The following is a 15841-nucleotide window of genomic DNA, read 5'->3' on the forward strand; positions in this document are numbered from 1 at the left end:
TCTAGATCTATATCTGAATTTTAGATCTAGATCTTGATCTAAATGATCTTGATTAATCTTGATAATACTTGATCTAATTATCTATATCTAATTCATTAACTCCTTCACTGAAAGTTTCAGTGCCTGACTTGACTTAGTCGACTTAGACTTTTAGTAGTTTTAGAGTTAGACTCTGAGTCTTAGTACTCTTAGACAACATTGATTTAGTTAGATTCTAGATCTATATATAATATTATTATTAATATAAAATATAGATCTAGTCAAGTACTAGTACTAAGACACTGACTATATAGATCTAGAATAATCTAGATCTACTATCTATATTCCAGCCCAGTCTACTCTACTGACTACCTCTAGTTACTCTAGTTAGTAAACTCTAGTTTATCAAGTATATCTACTCTGACTATAGTCTATAACACTATATTAGAATCCAAACTATATTTATATTTTAGACTACTCAACTACTGTATTAACTAATAGTGTGTGTATAGATCTAGATCTAGTATTTATGTATTAAAAAGTTACTGGATGCAGAATTCTATACTAGTGACTATATCTAGACTACATAAAACTAGATGTACATACATTAGATTTAGATCAGTTTGATTGATTTATTTTGTTAGCTTGATTAACATTCATATTTATAATTAGATCATGACTCTACTATATATCTATGTCTATATTATATAGAAAAATAGATCTAGATAGCTTTTTTTTTTTTTTTGGTTTAAGTTTAATGAGATGGGGTATTTCAATCTCATGAAATTAAAGCTGCTAATCATGCTGATTGCTATCATTATTATCATACTCATGCTTTATGAGTAGGATTAAAATGCTGATATGACAGAACATCATGATCATCATGCAGCCCAGAGTGCCCAGACCATTGCTATGTAGTCCTTTATTTAATTCTATGATGAATCTAGGCTACTTACATTTTATATAATTACTAGATTGTCTAGATCTACAATAGAATATCTACTTCAATGTTTATCTAATTACTTGATCTACAATACAATCTACTATCAAATATTACTCAAGAATTATTTAAGATTTTCCATTGGATTATTCACTTATGCACCCACATTCTTTTATCTGATATCATGCCAAGACAAAGAAAAAGAAAGCTTTCATCCTGTACAAATGTTGAAGACACTATTTTGTACAAATTCCTTTATGAAAATTTTAATTATTCTGAACTTTCACCAGATGACAATAATAAACTATGCTTAAAAGGACATGTCCTCCTAATTTATCTGCAAAATCAGTCCTCCCAAACATCCTCAGCAGAAATTGTTGCTTCAACTTTTGGATTCCCATTTAATCCATGTTTAATTTCAAAAGTTCATTATTTAACTGAATGCACCATTGCAAAGTATAAAAGTAATGTAACAAAATATTTGTCAGAAATTCAAAACATTTGCTATCAAAAATTTTACCAGTTACCTAGCACAACTGCTCCTAACTCTGATTTAACTCCAACAAAAGCTATACAACCAACTGAAATAAATCATGTTACTGAAATAAATCCTGTTTCATCAAATTTAAGAAGCAATGATGAATTAACCCCTTGTAGAAGACATTTAAAAAGACGACTTTCTTTTGTGTCCCAGGCAAGAAGTGAAGACAAGAATAAATATAGGAAAAAAATATGTTTATTAAAATCTCAAATTAACTCTCAGCCTAACCTTATTAAAAATCTTAGACGGTCTGTTCACCGAAAAAATGAGAGGATTATTAAGTTGTTAAAAAAATTGCACAAATATGAAATTGCTTCTGGCAAATTTTTTTTAAAATGTAAAAAATGTATTTGGTAAACAAAAAAGCATCAAGAGGTATTAAAGAAAATGAAATCATCATTTAATAAAGAATTGGCTGTGAAGGACGCTATCACAACATCTCTTCAAAGTGATAAACTACTTCTTGAAGATGAACTTAAAGAACTAAAAGAAAATAAAGCTAGGTCCCTTAAAAAAAATAATAAAACATATGATGTTATGACAAGGTTAATGTTTTTTAATTGTCTTTTATACCAGGCCCCAACCTCTTCCATCTCCCCTATAGTTAGTAGTTTATCACAGAGATTGGGTGTTCTTCTTGATTGCGTCCCTCACAGAACATCAGTAGACAACTTTGTAAGAGAACTTGGTGTTATTTCAGACCTACAAGCCGCTGAAGTTGCCATGAAAACACCACATCTAACTCTTGGGTTTGATTCCACAACCCAAGAGGGTGTACTTGTCAATTCAGTACATCTCACCACTCCAACTGATACTTTTGTTATAGCTTTAGATCAGTTGAGTGGTGGGAGGGCTGAGGACTATGAAAAATACTTAATTGAATCAATAAAAAATTTAGCATATGCTTACTCAGATTTTCATAAGATAGAGTTTTCCACTTGTCATAATGAAATTATCAAAAATATTTCCAACACTATGTCAGACCGGGCATCAGTGAATCATGCTTCCATAGTTAAATTAAATGCATTATGGGGTAAAACCTTAAATGAACTTAATTGCCACCTGCACCCACTTGATAGTATTTCAAAAGGCTGCAGGTTGGCACTTAAGTCCCTGCAGACAGAAAGGAGCAGCCTTATTGGGAGTGACTGCATAGCAAGCAACATTGTCTTACAAATAGACAAACTCAGGTATCAAGATGGAAAGGGTGACCCCAAAAATTTTATTTCCTTTGTACTTAATGAAAATTTACCGAAGGGCCTTATTCCACAGTATAGGGGAAATCGTTTGCATGTGTTTTTCCGTACTTGTGGAATATTGGTCCTTCATTATGACCAAATATTATCATTTTTAAAATCCCCTGCCCTTTCCTCTGGATCGCTGATAAGTTGCCTGCACAGTGACCTCAATAGTGAAACTGGGAAGAAACAACTTTTTGTTATGGGTATGGTAGGGAAACTGCTGACAAGCCCTTGGATGAAAAAATTTTACATTGCGCCTGGTGCGCAAGCTGTTTCTCATCTTGGGGCTATCACAGTCATTAAAGAAGTTCTAGCCCAGGTAGATCAATGCCTTAATAATCCCTTCATTATTTTCACAAGAAACCTAGACTTCTTTGGTGTTAATGATCCCATACTGGAGGTTCTTTTGCTCTGCCCTCAAGATAAGGAAGTTGAAAACATGATAAAAGCTAGTTTGTCTTCTATTGCAGAAACTATCAATAGGCAGTATAAAAGGTATCTTTGTATGAATGTGTCTGAGCTGATGAGCACACAGACAGAATCTGCTAGGCTACATAACATGGATTCTGAAGAGGTGATTGGCATGTTTAGGGCAGCCAAGAAAAAAGCAATGCAACGATGTGCTACATGTCCTCTAGAATCTGTTCCCTAAAGAACAGAACTGTAGCCTATCTAGATTCTCTGAGTGCCTCAGATATGACTGAAAGGGTGACTTGGGCCATTAGTGTCTCTCGCAGTAGGAGGCAGGCTAATCGAGTGAGGATGTCAGAGGTGACTAAGGAGATTGCTCTGAGGGCGGAGCAAAAAAAACAGGAGACAGAACAGAAAGAAAGAAAGAAAATTGTAAAACTTTTAAGACAAGACAAATACATTGACAAGATTAAGGAACTGATTACTAACGTGACTGAACAGACTTGGATGGATGTGCAGGAATTGTTATCTGGAAATGTTATTGACAGGTTGATATGCCACTATTGGTACAGTGGCAGGGTAAAGGGACTGAAAAAAGGAATGAAAGATGTATATTTGGTAAAATATTGGCTGGAGGATGAGAGTAGAGGGGTTGACTATGACATGAGCAAGTATCAGCTTGCCTGTGACATACTGTTCAAAGACTTGACATTACTGTAGAATAGTATTTGTTAACATCAAGGATTTTTCCCTACCCATTGACAAAAATGTTCCAGTTTCACTTCTGTCTGACAAACAGGGATTCTTTATAATAGGGTGGAAAAACAATAGGGGGGTAAATCTGTTAGCAAATCATTAGTGACTAATACATTTCAATAAAATAAATACTTTTATAAAATTTTCAAACTGTAAAGAATAGTAAACTAAAAGTTTATGTCATTAATTTTAAACATATTATATACTATTATAAAATTCACTAGAGGTAACCATAGCCCTAACCTTTTTCTACTATATGTTTTAAGCTTTAAAATATAAAATATTTAAAATAAAATAGTACCTTAATAAAAAAAGATGTAAATAAAACTGTCAAATTATAAAGAATGATCATTCAAAAATTTTTTTTAACAGAAAAGTAAAGCCCCTCTTTCTGTAATTTTATAACAAAACATTTGTGTTGGGATTGTTTTTGTTAATTTGATTATTATTCATTTCCTTCATGTAACTATAACTTTTAAAATGATTAAACCTACATAGTGTTTACAATTGTTTTCCCATTGCATCACATGTAATACAGCAAAGTTTAAAATTAATAATGATCATGACTTACTAACATACTAAGTGTTTCTCTAGTCCTCCCAGTAGATCTGAAATAACACCAGTTGTTGTGTACTACTTGTCATTCCCATTTTTAATATTGCGTTTATTTTTTTTTTTCTAGCACACTATTTTGGTTTATATCATCTAATAAAAAAAAAGCTAATCAACTATTTTTCTTAGCTATTTTTACTATCACTAATGATATGTGGTACATCATCACTTTTTATATAACGTTCCTTGTTAAAATTTATTTTATTGATAGTTCATAAAGAATTAATTTAAATTATGTTTAATGTAAAGCCATAACTTTCAAATTAAAATATTTAATAATTTTTATAAACAATATTATTAGTTTTATAAAATTGTCTTCACTTCAAGTTTGTGACTGTAAAGATATGTAAACTCTCCTTTTTATATTCATGTGTACCATTAAAAATTAAGTTTTTTCAAACACAAATCATCATATAGCCTATTAACTTTTCATCATTCAAATATTAAACTCTCATAAAAAACAACAACTTTTTTTTTTCAAATCCATTTATTATTAACTCTTCATTAAATTAAACATTAAACTTTTCATAAATTCATATGTGCCTTATACTTTCGTGATGGTGTCTAAATTCCCACATGTGCCTTATACTTTCGTGATGGTGTCTAAATTCCCACATGTGCCTTATACTTTCATGATGGTGTCTAAATTCCCACATGTGCCTTATACTTTCGTGATGGTGTCTAAATTCCCACATGTGCCTTATACTTTCGTGATGGTGTCTAAATTCCCACATGTGCCTTATACTTTCATGATGGTGTCTAAATTCCCACATATGCCTTATACTTTCGTGATGGTGTCTAAATTCCCACATGTGCCTTATACTTTCATGATGGTGTCTAAATTCCCACATGTGCCTTATACTTTCGTGATGGTGTCTAAATTCCCACATGTGCCTTATACTTTCGTGATGGTGTCTAAATTCCAACATGTGCCTTATACTTTCATGATGGTGTCTAAATTCCCACATGTGCCTTATACTTTCGTGATGGTGTCTAAATTCCCACATGTGCCTTATACTTTCGTGATGGTGTCTAAATTCCCACATGTGCCTTATACTTTCGTGATGGTGTCTAAATTCCCACATGTGCCTTATACTTTCGTGATGGTGTCTAAATTCCCACATGTGCCTTATACTTTCGTGATGGTGTCTAAATTCCCACATGTGCCTTATACTTTCGTGATGGTGTCTAAATTCCCACATGTGCCTTATACTTTCGTGATGGTGTCTAAATTCCCACATGTGCCTTATACTTTCGTGATGGTGTCTAAATTCCCACATGTGCCTTATACTTTCGTGATGGTGTCTAAATTCCCACATGTGCCTTATACTTTCGTGATGGTGTCTAAATTCCCACATGTGCCTTATACTTTCGTGATGGTGTCTAAATTCCCACATGTGCCTTATACTTTCGTGATGGTGTCTCAATTCCCACATGTGCCTTATACTTTCGTGATGGTGTCTAAATTCCCACATGTGCCTTATACTTTCGTGATGGTGTCTAAATTCCCACATGTGCCTTATACTTTCGTGATGGTGTCTAAATTCCATGTGCCTTATACTTTCATGATGGTGTCTAAATTCCCACATGTGCCTTATACTTTCGTGTTGGTGTCTAAATTCCCACATGTGCCTTATACTTTCGTGATGGTGTCTAAATTCCCACATGTGCCTTATACTTTCGTGATGGTGTCCTTCAACTCCTTGCATGTCATCAGAGTCCCTTCGGCAACATTTACTTAATCATCATCCAGTACATACTAACTTGCATGCCATCAGAGTCACTTGGCTCCATTTACTTAATCATCATCCAGTACATACTAACTTGCATGTCATCAGAGTCACTTGGCTCCATTTACTTATTCATCATCCAGCACATACTAACTTGCATGTCATCAGAGTCACTACGGCACCAACAAATTAACCAACATTGACTTCATCATCATTCTATGCTGCTTACTTGCATGATATCTGCTTTGCTACGCTTCTAACACAAAGAAGCCACCATTTACTTTATCGTCATTCATCACTGACTAATTTGCATGTCATCGAGTCCCTACGTCACTAACAAACCACCATTGGCTTCATCATCAGTTGGTCGAACTTAATTTCTATGTTATCACATTCATCTTCTATGTTATCAGCACAATCCAGCAATCATTTATGCCTTGCCATCTTACCATGCTATACTTCAAAATTAACATCATATTATCAATTGTCAAGAAACATTTATGTAAGTAATTTTTTTTTTTCTATGCAAAATGATTTAAAGTTTTTATTCTTTTTTTCTTTAAATATACAGAAATAATATACATGTAGCTAAAGATATATTTGTTCATCACATCTAAAGTTTTATCTTTATCTTGGTGTTGTTTTTAGATGTGATATAAAAATGAGTGAGATAGTATGCTTTATTGATTTCATAAAACCTCACTTAGTGTTGAGTGAAAATGCGTTTAAAAAATTTGTAAAAAATTAACCATTTGGCATATAGCAATAATCTATATATAACTGGAAAGCTCAGGACAAGTGCTTCACTTATCTGTTATCAACATTTTGTTAAAAATGAAATATAAGAACATTTTATTACAAAAATAAAAAATGATAACCTCATATTGAGTTGGTTAAAATAAAAAAAAAAAATATATATATATATATATAAACTGTATAAAACAATAAAATACTTTTATTAAGCACACCTTAAGCTTTATTTTGATATATAGATTATAGCAAAGTGATAAAAATTAACGAAATGGTACTCATTTTTGTTCATTTTTTCATAAAATATTGTGCCATGGTTTCCCATTGCTTCAATGTTAAGTGAAAACGCGCCAAAACTTTATTTATTTTTTTATCTATTGGACTCATACTAACATTCTATACCTCATTGGAAAGCTCAGAACAAGATCTTTAATAAAATATTATCCAAATTTAAAAAAAAATTTTTTACACAATTTTGTCACATACCTATGTAGAACTAACTAGATAGATTGACTTGATCTAGATCTAGTTAAAAAGTAGTTAGTAGTAGTAGTTTATTATACATTATAAGGCTTGTCTTTGAGTCCCAAGATTAGAGAGGAATGCTTGTATTTCCCATGACTGTGCAACCCCAGCTGTGACCTACATATTTTGCCACATCCAGGGCAAGCATAACCATTGTCTGCAGGTGGTTGATTTAGATTTTTTTTTTGCCATCTGCATTTGTCCTTGGCAGCGGATTTTATTTTTGTCTCAAATGTGTATCCCGTGGCCTTCGTGATTGACCTCTAGCTGTCTCGTTCTGAGGCCGCCTGCAACCAGGTGCTCTCTTCTATGTCAGCTAAGGAAAGTTGACACTTAAGCTGGTGTTTGAAGCGTTTCCGTGGAGCACCTCTGTTATGTTGACCACCTTTTACTTCATTAAAAAAGACTGCCTTTGTCATACGTTCATCTCCCATACCAGTGCCCAGCGTAACTGTCAGACCATAAGAAGTCCCTCTATACTGTCTATACTGGCGTTTGCAAGGACATCACTGTTTGTAGTGCAGTCTTAACACTGTATGTCCATGATGGAGCGCAAGCATCTTTGGTGAAAGCGCTCAAGAAGTCTTAGTTGTTTTCTGTATAGTGTCCATGTCTCAGAGTCATACAGAAGGGTTGAGAGAACCACCGCCTGGCAGACATTGATATTTGTAGGCAGGCGGAGCAATTTGTTCTGCCAAACTCTTGCCTGAAGGCATCCAAAAGCGCTACTGGCCCTGGCCAGACGGTTATCAACTTCCCTTGAAAGTGAGGCGTTATTTGACACAATACTACCTAGATATGTGAAGTGGTCTACATTTATAGTACCATTTTATAATTAATATTGTTATAATCTAGAATATTCTAGATCCTAGAGATTTAGTAGAGGTAGCCTAAGGTCACTATGGAGATTTAGTTACAGTTAGTGTATGAGATTAGAGTCTTATTAAAATTAATATTGTTTGTCTACAATAATAAAATAATCATTTCATATCACCAACAGAAAGAGAGACCTGACAACCCAGCAAGTCCGACATTTCGTTTTTCAAATTAAGGACACAGAATAGAGGTACTTTCAGAGCTTTTGTAGTTACAAAATAGGTATATGAAGAAATAACCTGTGGTTAGCACGGCCTTTGCCCGCTTGAAGTAAGTGGGCTCATGACCGGAGTCTGGGCACTATGAATGTGGCACAACCCAATCTAAAAATGGTTGCTGCCTTTGTGGAACCTTGAGACAAGACTTGGGTTGAAGAGATTTTGATCCATATCTGGCCTTAAGAGAAATACTTTCTAACAGTCAAATGAATAATGGAGAGCATTACAAGCACTCTGATTTCCTAATTGACTTTTTCAAAGGCTACAAATGTGTATCAGGTTTTAAAAGAAAAAGTTCTGAAATATATCTTGCCTTTTCAAAATTAAAATTTATATAACGTTACTTTTTCAGCATTAAATTGAAAAATAGGAACAGATGTGGCACAGTGTCTCAGATTAAAATTAACCAGGAACTGTCATCTCGGTTAGGGGGGGCTAGGTATGCATATGTTAAAAGTTTAGGAAATGCTGGTGTAGATCTATTTGAAAATTTAATTACATGACTGATCCAAACTTATTGATACAGCTATAGATGCTTAATATAATCTTTGTTTTTCTTTTTTTCTCTGAATACTAATAGCTCTGATGTACTGTTACATAAAAAGGATTATGCTTTGTTTTAAATATTTATGTATTTAATTATACTTTAATGTTTATAGAACACATTTTTTTGTTTTTGGATAGAACAACACATTAACAATATATTTTTTTAAATTTACAGCTGCAATATATATGGATCCATCAATCAGGTTAAGCATTTTTATTTTATTTAATTATTTCTTTAAAGCACAATATTTCATACTGTTTTTCATAATTGTAAATTATTTTTAATGTACCGGTATTTTAAAAAATCACCCTGTAGTTTATAACAAAACATTAAGCATAATTGATTATCTTTGTTTACCTTTATTTACGTATTTAACTTTTGTATTTCTTATAACCTAAGTGATGCTTATGCCAGATACATTAGGTGTTGAACCTTTTTACAAAGCTTAAATATCAACTCTCTATCTGCCTGTATGTTATGTCTGACACCCAATCTCGGATTAAGCTGAAATTTTTCACAATTATTTCTTTTACCTGATAATACAACAATCAATAAAATAATTTAACAAATTAGTAAAATAACTATTGGTAATTTATTATTTTGTTTCATATCTTGAATGAGAGAAAGAAATTGTTCCATTACTTGACTGAGGTGGTGGTATAAATTGAATGTCCCCTTTATAGGTTGCCCATCTAAATGGAAACAAACATACAATCTTCCAGTCATAAGTACCTCACTAGCAGACTGGTTAGCACCTTAGCCCAAGGAGGCATGAGCCTGGATACTAGTTTGAATTCAGGTCATTCCCTTTTTTTTTAAATGCCTTTAAAAATCAATTACAGTAACATCCACCCTGGTCCGGATAAGTGTCATAGCATACTGAGAAAGCTAAAAGCATGAAATAATTCTAAAAAAAAATTGGTAAAAATATTATTAATCGTACAGATTTATTGTTGTTGTTCAATATTACTATAATTTCTTATTATAATTTATTATAATTATAATCTATTAGAAATTTGATTACATGACTGATCCAAACTAATTGATACAATTACACTTCGTTTAAGCTTTTTTTTTTAAACCATTTTTGTTTTTACAATTTTAACATTAAGATCAATAGTAACTCAACACATGCATGGTTGCAGTGCTAGTCATTTAGTGTTGAAGAGCTTTTTTTTTTTTTAATTTTTTTTTTAAAGCATTTCAATAGTACCTAGTTTCAGACCTTGCAATACATGGAACAGATGATGTACATGTCATTTGTTTCTATGGCTGATTAGGGTGTCATGCTGCCAGCACAATGGCCCACTGCCTTTACTTTCCCCCAAAAATTTCAGGTAACCATTAGAGATGAGTGAACTCAGGTGCATCCTTAAATTCCTGAAATTCAAAATCAATCAGATTGGAACCTAAGATCCCTCTGTTTAGAAGCTAAGTGCTTTTTAGCTTAATAGCTTATGAAATATATTAAATTTCAGTATTTGTAAACCTGCTTTCTTCGTCTACATCTTTACAAAGAGATTCAATTCAAATATTGCTAAGAGTTTGCCCTCATGATCCAAGTGAAAAAGACTTTGCACCATGAGTTCTGGATGTTAACACTGCAGACAATTCCATTATTCTTCACACAACGCCATAGCCCACAATTAAGACCATCATTTATAATGGCTTTGAAGAATGAAGTGTATATGTGGGTAGCTATTTTTGGATAGCTTTATATTGATTCTAGGGTACCTGTATCCAATTGGTTAGGTTATTGCTTATTAATTTTATCTTTTAGATTTGAAGATAAAATTCAAGATATTATTAAAACATTTCTTGTTCATTTCCAGGAAGCTGTGTTTTCACTAGTTGGTAAAATGATTATTGAAGATTGTTTAAATGGCTACTATGGATCCATATTAGCTTAGTAAGTCATTAAATCTAATTTATTGAAGGTATTTAGAAGATGGAGTGATAAATACATCATTGTCTAGTAGTGTTTGTCAAGTCTTAGCTCTTTCCTCTTAAGCTTCAATAATTTTAAAGCTCACCTTTGTTTCAGATTTGTTTTTAACTTGTAACAGTATTTTTTTTTATACAAAGACTCTGTCAGGAGCAGTGGTAGAGGTTTGTACACTGTACACTTACATTTCACTCTCTCTATTGTTAACATTTTATTTATTTTGCACTTTCTTAGTGGCCAGACTGGCTCAGGAAAAAGTTTTACTATGTTTGGTAAGTGTTCTTTCATCATTAAAAAAAAATAAATCTTGGCATTTATGATATTGTATTATTTTTTTTGTTACAACGAATATTAATTTTAAAAATGACCTTAAATGAAATAGATTTTCTGAAGGAGGCGCGGTGGCTGAGCGGTAAAGTGCTTGGCTTCCAAACAAGTGTTCAAATCCTGGTGAAGACTGGGATTTTTAATTTTGAGATCTTCAGGCGTCCACCCAGCTCTAATGGGTATCCAACATTAGTTGGGAAAAGTAAATGTGATTGGTCATTGTGCTGGCCACATGACAAACTATAGGCCACAGAATCAGATGACCTTTACATCATCTGCCCTATAGACCACAAGGTCTTAAAGGGGAATTAGATTTTATGAGTTCTTAGGCCAGCATTTCTCAAGTAGGGAGACATGACATGCATACAAAAGGGAAAGCTTTTTTTTAAAAGGACAAAATATTAGTTATATTTTAATTGTAGTTATAAATATCTATATTTGAATATATTGATCTAGTAAAAATTGCATTATTGCCGATGTTTAAGAAAAACATTTAACAGAGACATTTATTTTAAATCTTTTTTTTTTATTATTAAAGGTCCCTCTGAGAACTTGGAAAGCTCTCAGCTTCGTGGTGTGATTCCCAGAAGTTTGGAGTATCTCTTTAGTGTAATAGCTCACCAACAAGATGTAACTTTCTTTTATTGTATACAATTGTTTTTATAAGGTTTAACTGGTGTAATGAAACCATTAGATTTAAATGTTTCCTTTATTTTTTCTGCCCTGCTTTTGTTTAAAACATGAATCATAACATTTTTTTAATTCTCTTCAAAGCATGGCAGTAAAAAACAGTTTTTGTGTCGCTGCTCCTTTTTAGAAATCTATCAAGAGCAAATCTTTGATCTTTTGGATACAGCTTCACAAGGTATTCGCTTACGTGAGAATATGAACAAAGGTGTCTTTGTAGATGGACTCATTGAGCAAGTTATCTGCAACCCAAGAGATGCTTATCAGGTATTAAAGCCATCATTGAGTTAATTCTAGTTTTACACATTTTTGTTTTTTGTAAGATTTTTCTTGATAATAATATGCCTGAATTGAGTTTTAAAGGAATGGAACATACTTTGTTGTCTTCAGTTAATAATCAAAGGCTGGTTGAATCGTAGAGTAGCTCCTACTTCCATGAACAGAGAGGGTTCGCGCTCTCAAGCTGTTTTTACAGTTAAAATAGAGTCAAAGGTATAGTTTTTATTTCAATTAAATGTTAATGTTAATTAAAACATGTACACTTAATGTACAAATAGACATTTATTTTTGTCTGTGTTTATCTACTAGGAGGAAGTAGGTGGTTTCCAAAAAAGCAATATATCACAGATAAATCTAATTGATCTGGCAGGATCAGAGAGACAGAAAGCTACCAACACTGACAACACTGCTCAAAGTAATTCTTCATTTTCTTTTGGAGTAGAAGAAAGTTATAATATTAATTTCTGATAATTGCTCATGAAATAGTCTATGTTTTTGCTAAAGTTACTTATATTCTGTGAAATTTTACAAAGGAAATGTTTGGTAAGCTAAGTTTAAATGTTTCAATAGAGATAAAAGAAAAAAAAAAGTATAGTTTCTTAACTTTGATAATAAAAATCATGCAAGTAATAATTGAGCATAAAATTAATTTTATATATTAATGTACATTTTTGACTTGCTACTAGCCTATGAAAATAATAAATTTACTAGATAATTAATTCGTTCTAGTCTTAAAAGTGTTAAAGTAGTACAAGATCCATTTGGGTAGATTACTGCCTTTCTAAACAATGCAATCAAACCAAAATGAGTTTGGGTGTAAGCTGTAATCTTTCAAATTCCTTTAGGGATACACATTTTTTAAAATCAGGTACTAATATTTTTATATTTTTAATAATACATTTCTTGTTATTTTAATTAGATGCTTCAAAACTTAAATATTTAAAAAGAGGTTGAATTGGTCAAGAAGTATACTGAAAAAAAAAAATTTACTAAAATATTTTATTATTTTACTTTATCTTAAAACACAGGAGGCTGGAAGCATCAATAAGTCCATCTCTGTCTTAGGGGATGTCATCATGTCTCTGAGCTATGGAAAAAAACGTCACATCCCTTACAGAAACTCCAAATTAACATTTTTGTTGAGGGTTAGTGCTGGCTCAATGAATTTAGTTTGTTTGATGAATATATGTTTACATTGTTATAAGTGTCTTATAAAAAAAAAGAAACAACACCTTCTGGATTTCAAAACTAAGAGGCTGTTAATGATGTTAGACTTAATGATGTTTCATGTCACTAACTCAGAATAAACTTTTCGTATAGGATTCAATTGGTGGAAAACCAAAGACAAGAATGAAAGCCTGTGTTCATCCAGACTCCAGGTAGTTCAAGTAGAAGTACTAATGACTCTGCTCAATAGTTTTGTTTACTTTCTTTTTCCTAATCTCATATACACACACTTACATCTATATTTAATTGTGCAGGTGTTGTCTAGAAATATTATACACTTTAAAGTTTGCCAAAAGTGCCAAACAAATGAAAAATAAGGTATGACTTTAATCAGATACATTTTTTTTTACTGTTAAGTGAATAGAATGTATTCAATTGATAAATGAATTATGCAATTCCATGCATCAGGCTGTTGTAATTAAAGACATTCACAGCAATAATCAAGAACTTCAAATTGAAATTAGTCAAAACAACTAATCGAAACTATGCACAGTTCACCTGGGCCAGAGATAAGACTGAATGTTGTTACCGCACCAGGTAAACTGTTCTTCTATTTCATATTTATTAAGTGCTATTTTTACTTTTTTAAAAACTCTGCCATAGGACGGTCCCAAGCCCATTTGAGAAAGGAAGAGGGTTGGGTATAGGGCTAGCTACCCTACTCTTTTAAAACAACCACTAACTATAGAAACACAAAATAGCAAATCAACAGAAGTCATGGACCTGGGAAAAGATGGACCTCCAGCTGGAAGTCCAGAGACACCAGGAAGCTGACAGGCCAAAGACCATCATCTCTACCAGGACCACCATCCTTGAAACGTCCGGACCATGTATGAGACTGGGAAGACAGTGCAAGTGGCGGCTGAAATGAAAAGGTTCAACCTCACCATTGTAGGAATCAGCAAGTCACGATAGACTGGTTCCAGGCAGAAATGACTGATTTAGGGTAAGCTACTTTTATATTCAGGGCATGAGTGGGAGGCTACACACACTCAGGAAGTAGCCCTGATGCTTTCTCAGTGAGCTCAGAAAGCATTTATTGGTTGGGATGCGCATGGACCACGAATAATAACCTCTTTCCACACAGTGAAGAAGAGAATGAACTTAGATATTGTCCAATGCTACACCCCCAGTAAAAAGGAGGAGAAGGATAATTTTTACAACAGGCAGACTACGATCATATATGACAGACCTGAAAAGAACATCCTCATCATAATGGGTGACTTCAAAGCTCTCATAGGATATAAGGAGATCATGGGAAAGCATGGACTAGGTGGAACAAAAATGGATAAAGATTTGAAGATATGTGTGCCACAAGCAACTTGGTGATAGGAGTAACTGTCTTCCCACACAAACGAATAAACAAGGCAACAGACCATGTCTGTATTGTGAAGAAGTTCTGTCAATCTCTTCAGGATGAACGTGTCAGACAAGGAGCAGTTGTTGCTTCAGATCATCATCTTCTGATCGCCAGAGTGAGACTGAAGCTGAAGAAGAGTTGGACTGGAGTGTCCAGCCAATGCCAACACTACAACACCATTGTTCTGAAAGACTGCGAAAATGGTAAGAGTTCAAGGTCATTTTATCAAATAAGTTCCAGCTCCTAAAAGAGCTGCTTGAATAGGAGACAGTAGAAAACAGACGTGGCAGAAAGTGTACATGCCAAGAAGTACTAGAGTCCTAGTCATAAACACACAAGGAGTGGATTTCAACAGAAACTCTTCAGATGATAAAAGAAAGAAGAGAGAAGAAAGCAGGCATGAACAACAGTAAAACAAGAGCAGCAAAAGGAAAAAGCACAAAAAGAATATGCTGAAATAGATAGGAATGCCAAGCATAGCATCAGAACAGACAGGAGGAACTACAATGAAGCATGGCAAAAGCAGAAGAAACAGCCCTTCAGAACAGTACTAAGTCATTAAAATCTGGAAAATTTGCTAAGCCAGAGAGACAAGTAAATGGCAAGAATGGTGAAGTGATATCACAAAGAGATGGATCGAGGATTTCCAGGAGGCTACTTAACAGATCTACTCATGCAAACTTACCAGAGATACCACCAGCTGCAAGAGGCCTGCCTATCAAGTGCAGTGCACCCACTAAGAAAGAGATTTGCAGCGCAATCAAGCAATTGAAGAATGACAGATCTGCAGGACCTGACAGCATCCCAGTGTGAAGTAACCATACCCCTCTTTGTCAAGATATGGGAAAAAGAAGTGCCACCCGAGTGGAAGGAGAGCTAACTCCCCATGA

General features: G+C 33.5%; 1 protein-coding gene across 11 annotated transcripts in view; it reads left to right on the top strand.

The window, feature by feature from the left end:
• The window catches only part of LOC129922462 (kinesin-like protein KIF15), a 33958-nt gene that overhangs the window by 2989 nt on the left and 15128 nt on the right, over window positions 1-15841 (top strand). For 3 of the 11 annotated variants that reach the window (XM_056008649.1, XM_056008650.1, XM_056008648.1), the window contains exons 2-8: window positions 8486-8551; window positions 9301-9328; window positions 10959-11035; window positions 11306-11343; window positions 11937-12028; window positions 12173-12352; window positions 12476-12577. In XM_056008649.1, the coding sequence (XP_055864624.1) occupies window positions 10986-11035; window positions 11306-11343; window positions 11937-12028; window positions 12173-12352; window positions 12476-12577 (462 nt within the window). In that variant the 5' untranslated portion in view covers window positions 8486-8551; window positions 9301-9328; window positions 10959-10985. Of the gene's footprint in view, window positions 1-7; window positions 6713-7124; window positions 8552-9300; window positions 9329-10463; window positions 10569-10644; window positions 10816-10958; window positions 11036-11305; window positions 11344-11936; window positions 12029-12172; window positions 12353-12475; window positions 12578-13413; window positions 13510-13684; window positions 13744-13845; window positions 13910-13999; window positions 14129-15841 lie in introns of those variants that run through there. The other 8 variants (XM_056008647.1, XM_056008646.1, XM_056008644.1 and 5 more) reach the window with 7 other exon arrangements.

This window comes from Biomphalaria glabrata, chromosome 13 (assembly GCF_947242115.1).
Source record: "Biomphalaria glabrata chromosome 13, xgBioGlab47.1, whole genome shotgun sequence".
NCBI lineage: Eukaryota > Metazoa > Mollusca > Gastropoda > Planorbidae > Biomphalaria > Biomphalaria glabrata.